At 41.8% G+C, this 6,000-nt stretch overlaps 1 protein-coding gene across 3 annotated transcripts in view; it reads left to right on the forward strand.

Moving 5' to 3' along the window:
* The window catches only part of mdh1b (malate dehydrogenase 1B, NAD (soluble)), an 80,822-nt gene extending 78,183 nt beyond the window's left edge, over positions 1-2,639 (forward strand). For all 3 annotated transcript variants that reach the window (XM_070876178.1, XM_070876181.1, XM_070876180.1), the window contains one exon: positions 1,192-2,639. Coding sequence is in view for 1 of the 3 variants with exons in the window: in XM_070876181.1 (XP_070732282.1) it covers positions 1,192-1,239 (48 nt within the window). In the remaining 2 variants the exon portion in view is untranslated. The remainder of the gene's footprint in view (positions 1-1,191) is intronic.
* Positions 2,640-6,000: the final 3,361 nt, after the last annotated feature.

Below are 6,000 nucleotides of genomic sequence, written 5' to 3' on the forward strand. Positions count from 1 at the left end.
GAGGACTCCCATGGCCACCTTCTTCCGAATGTTTACCATTGTGCCACCACCTCGGGTGGGACAGGACATACCCAGGGATGGTGATGGAGGAGTCTGGGACATTGGCTGAAAGGTATGATTCTGTGCGTATGACTATGTCAGGCTGTTGCTTGACTAGTCTGTGGGACAGCTCTCACAATTTTGGCACAAGTCCCCAGTTGTTTGTGTGGAGGACTTTGCAGGGTCAACTGGGCTTGGTGTGCCATTGTTGTGTCCGTAACCGGTGCCGAGGTCAATTGTGGGAAGTCTGTCCGTTTTTATTATTATTGTTTTTCGTAGCGGTTTGTTACAACTGAGTGGCTTGCTAGGCCATTTCAGAGGCTGTTAGAGTCAACCACATTACTGTGGGTCTGGAGTCTCATATAGGCCAGACCAGGTAAGGAAGGCAGATTTCCTTCCCTAAAGGACATTAGTGAACCAGATGAGCTTTTACAATAACCCGATAGTTTCATGGTCACCATTACTGACACTAGCATTTTATTCCAGATTTATTTAATTAACTGAATTTAAATTCCCCAGCTGCCGTGGTGAGATTTGAACTCACATCTCGGGATCATTAGACCAGGCCTCTCTGCAGTAGCATAACCAGTATGCTACCATTCCCAAGAGTCTTGGTCTCAGCTGCAAGGTAGAAGGAAATGATAAGCAGAAGACAGATGTTCCCCACAGACAGGAGAAGGGAGAATTGGAGGAGCAGTTACCCTAGGCCTCCTAGCGCTGGGTAAGGAACACCTTTGGCAGAGGTCTAAGAGCAAGTTGTGGTCTGCTTTCAACCTGGGAATAGTGCACAACATGAAAAAGGTTACAAATTGGAAGAAAATACACCACCAAAAAAAATGTGGGTGGTTGGAAGATAAAAGACTAATGCCTTCTAATGACATCAATAAATTATGTTGCAATGAAAAAAGGTGTTATTGATTGAAAGGAATGAGACATACCTATTGTTATCTTTAGCTAGAATTAGCAGAAGATTGATTGAGCTGAGCAGGAAAGTCATGAAAAAGAAGTGGTCATTTTTCACTTTGACCCATAAGTTTGTACAATAGGAAGGCAAATGGGGGGGTTGTAACAGGTTAGAATTAGATGCTTGGATCAAGAATAGATTGGCCTGCTTCTGCCTAGCTGCTCATGTTCTTCTCTCTTCTATTACAGGCCGTGAACCCTACTATGCTTACTGTTCTCCAACTACCCAGAGTGTAACATAAACACAACAGACATTGGAAAGGGCTTTGTTCACTGAAATTACAATTGTTGAATGTTACTTTGTTAATTAAAGAGTGGATCACACTATTGAGTCCTCTCTTAAAATGTGAGTCACACTGTTAGGACCAATTTTTTAAAAAATCAAACAGTTCCAAAGGCTTGAGATTAACTTTAATATCCTTTTTATGTTTATTCAGGTTTTCTTAAATATTTTTTGTTGAAAGGGTGGGTGTTAATGACCTAATCAGGGTAGCTGGGAGGAGATGCTGAACTGTTAAGGATCAATATCAATGGAAGCAGAGTTATTAAACCAACGTCCCTTAGTCTTATCATTTTAATGATTTACATTGATTCACCTTCCTTGTGTTATTTGACTCAATCATTTGTCCAAAGCAATTATCATGAAGATGTCACCATCATACAAGGGTATGAGAAGAAGGATGGGAAGACTGCCAGGCCCACTACTGCTCACTATTCCCTAGATCTCATGCATCACCCTCCCCACCCATTAGTAATTCAACTTCTGGGGAGGCAAGACAACACAGAGATAAAAACTCTGTAACCACTTTCAGCAAAAAACACCGGGAGATTCATCCCTCACACCCTAAACATCAAGCAAGCTCCAGGAGACTATGATTCCATGTGGTGCATTTCTGGGTAAACTGAACCAAATCACATAATCCAGATCTACCCAATGTCTACAACAACAATGTCTTCTTTCCTCTGGAAATGATAAGATCCCGTTTTAAACGTCTCCGGCATAACCACCAGTAATCTGTTCTACAACTCTCCTGATGGAAAAGAATCTTGTAGCAGCTAACCTGACTCTTTGCTTACCTATGCTTTCTAGTCCTACAATTATTCATTTGGAATATCTTATTCAAATCTGCAATATCCAAACTTTTTATAATTTTAAAACCCTTAATCATATTCCTCCATCCCGAGCCACTGTTTCTATAAAGTGAATAATCTAAGCTCTGTAAGTTTATCCTTGTAACTTCAGAAATCAAAAGTTAGGTGTCATCCTTGTTCCATCCTCGGCACTCTCCCTCCAGAGCCTCAATAAACCAGATGCTGGGACCAGAATTATACACAATATCCTGAAGTGCAGATGAACCAAATCCTTATGTAATTCAAGTAAAGTTTTATACTTTACTGACTTAGTAATGCGTTCTTCAGAGTAACAAAAACAAGCAAAATTAATAACCCAAAATCATTTTAAAGTTAATCATCATTCATTAGGGCTGATTTTTAAAGGGGTACCTAATAATGTTACTCCCACTGAATGAGATTCTGACAGTGACTCTCACTTTAATGCAAAACCTAATTAGTCTCTTGGAAATAGTACTTGGTAAATGATTTACATTCATGTTCACTGTCCATACTTCTATTTTGTTGCCATATAATAAAATCATTTGTTTTGCATCGATTCTGTGTGAATACTTCTAATTAATGGAATTGCTGTCACTGGTACAGGAATGGACATGTGCAGATTTCCGACAGAAAAGTGAAGGGTTGCAAGGCCATTTCAGAGGGGCAAAGCAGGAAAAACATAGAGAGAAGAAAATGATGTTGGGATGCCGAATTTATACAAGACATTGTTGCACAGTATTTCATAGAAATTACAACATGGAGAAAGGCTGTTTGGCCCAACCAGTCTGTCTTGGTGCTTATACTCCATACAAGCAGTAGTCCTAATCCCATGTATCCATCCTGTTCTCATATCCCTTTATTCCTTTTTCCTTCAACCACCTATCCTATTCATAAATGTTGATACTCCAGTTGTGCATTCCACAGCCTCACAACCCTCTGTGTAAAACAAAAAAGTCCCTCCTATTCTCTGTCCTAAATCTCTTACATTTAATCTTATCTATGTCACCTCGTTCTAGATTCATCAACTGCTGGTAACAGTCTGATGAAGGAATAGAGAGCCATATATCCAAGTTTGCTGATGACACCAAGTTAGGTGGTACAGTAAATGGTGTAGATGGGAGTAGAAGGTTGCAAAGGGACATTGATAGAGATTAAGCAAATGGGAAAAACTAGCATATTGAGTTCAGGTGGGAAAGTGTGAGATCATCCACTTTGGACCTAAGCAAGATAGATAAGAGTATTTTTTCAATGGTGAGAAGCTAGGAAAAGCGGAGGTGCAGAGAGATTTAGGGGGCTGAATACAGAAATCACTAAAAACTAGTGGACGGGCACAGGAAACATTTAAAAGGCTAATGAGATGTTAGTCCTTATCTCAAGGGAGCTGGTGTACAAAGGGGTGGAAGTTATGCTACAGTTGTGTAAATCTCTGGTTAGACCACATCTGAGCTACTGTGGTCAGTTCTGGGCACTGCACCTCAGGAAGGATAGATTGGCCTTGGAGGGGGTGCAGCGCAGATTCACCAGAATTATACTGGGGCTTAGAGGGTTAAATTATGAGGATAGGTTGCATAAGGTTGGCTTGTATTCCCTTGAGTCTAGAAGATTAAGATGTGATCTAATTAAGGCGTTTAAGATGATTAAAGGATTTGATAGGGTAGATAGAGAGAAACTATTTCCTGTGGTGGCAGTGCCCAGAACAAGGGGGCACAGCCTTAAAATTAGTTAGCCCATTCAGCGGTGATGTCTTCACACAATAGGTGATGAAAATCTGGAACACTCGTCCCTAAAAAGCTGTTGAGGCTGGGAGTCAATTGAAAATTTAAAAACTGAAATAGATAGATTTTTGCTAGATAAGGGCATTAAGGGATATGGAACCAAGGCGGGTAAATGGAGTCAAGATACAGATCAGCCAGGAGCTAATTGAATGGCGGCACAAGCTTGAGGGTCTGAATGACCTACTCATGTTCCCATGGGTGACAACTCTAGGCAACAATGCTGACATGGGATTGCTAAATTTATCTTACGAACCTTGAGGCCCATTCTTACTGGGAGAAGTAAGTATGAGCAATTTAAGGACTGATCTTTGGAGGCATTGAAATAGCTGCGAGCTCTGCACGGCTATTTCAAGGCCTCCACTGGGTCACCAGAGTGGTATGGCCACAGCCCACACCGAGACGAAGTGCTGGGCTGCATGATGGCGGTCCGGATCACTCGAAAGCAAATCCAAACGGTGATTCGGCCGAAGAAAAAAAATGGCGGCGGGCAGCAAAGTGCACCTCCCCTTTAACTTCTGCCCCACGAGCGAAGGTCGGCTCGATTTGCGACTCATGAGACAGGCGCCTCGCGGGGCGCTGGCCGATTTCCGACGTGGGGCGGAAAGGGGTTGGCGCGGGCTGAAAAGGGGTCTTCGGGCATGGCGATGACGTCATTACCAGAGGCACGGTGTCCCGGGGTGCTACTGTTTGCATCTCCGCTAACTCTCACGGAAGCAAGTAGCCCCCAACTCCCACCCCGAGGTGAAAACAGTTTCACGCCCCGATAGCGCCCCCCAGATGTGCCAGCGGGAGGTGCAGAACAGGAGAATTCCGGCCTCTAAATCTTTAGATCTTTAGAATGGGACTTGAACTCATAATCCTATGACCCAGAGGTGAGAGTGCTACCATTGAACCACAGCTGACACGCTTCCCAGTACAACCTCAACAGCAAGGTGAGTGACATCTTTTACTTTGAAGGGCAGGGAAGTATATTCTAACTGAACCCCTCCTCCTCTGCCCCGATCTTATTTCTAGCACCAATGCAATTCTACTTTGAAAATTGGCTCTTTGCTTGCATGCACACGCGTACACACACTCACCCAGCAGCTTTGCTACAACCTAGAGCAACTTACTGATGTTTCCAAGGTAACCAGGTGGCTTGGAGCACCATTTTCCACCTATATATAGTTTATTTTTATATATATTTTAAATTTAACAAAACAAAATAACTGATAAAGATTTGTTTCTCAATTGCAACTCTTAAAATTTATTTTCTATCTGTCTCGGGTTACAATTGAATACACAAACGTGTATTTTTTTTGCAGCTTGAGCTACCTCATAAATTATTTAGCGCCCAAACATCCTCGTCATTGAAACCACATCAAATTAGAATTTGTCTTCAGGCAGAGAGAAAAGAAAATGCAAGCAAAGGTGGTGCAAAATGCCGAAGGGATTTACGGTGAGATTATTGTTTGATTCCTCCCCCCGAGGGAGGTTCAGGGACGCAAGATTCCGCAAATGAAAGTTGCATGAAATCGTTGTGCTTTGTAATAAGTTTTGTTCCTTTTTAAATGTACAAATACCATGCAATATAAAATGAAACTAAATTAATCTGTAATCATTTTAATCTAATTTTCAAAAAGAAAAAAAAGCATTGTACCTAAATATAATCTTTGCACATGAAAGCAATTCGTTTGCATGAGTAAAGTGACCCAGTGGTGCCAAAGGGCTTTTACACTCTGTTGCATCGGAATTGTTGGGCCATACTGTTAGAAAAATTGATGAAGGCGTTTGATAGAGTAAATAAGGAGAAACTGTTTCTAGTGGCAGGAGGGCCAGTAACCAGAGAACTAGAGATTTAAGGTAGTTGCCAAAAGTACCAGAGAGGAGATGAAGAGATTTTTTTTTAACGTAACTAGTTGTTATGATCTGGAATCCATTGCCTGAAAGGGTGGTGGAAGCGTATTCAATAATAACTTTCAAAAGGGAATTGGATAAATATGTGAAAAGGAAAAGTTTGCAGTGCTTTGGGGAAAGAGTAGGGGAGTGGGACTAATTCAATAGCTCCTCCAAAGAGCCAGCACAGGCACGATGGGCCGAATGGTCTCATGCTCTGTATGATTTTATATTA

The sequence above is a fragment of the Pristiophorus japonicus genome, chromosome 3, assembly GCF_044704955.1.
Source record: "Pristiophorus japonicus isolate sPriJap1 chromosome 3, sPriJap1.hap1, whole genome shotgun sequence".
NCBI classification, from domain to species: domain Eukaryota; kingdom Metazoa; phylum Chordata; class Chondrichthyes; family Pristiophoridae; genus Pristiophorus; species Pristiophorus japonicus.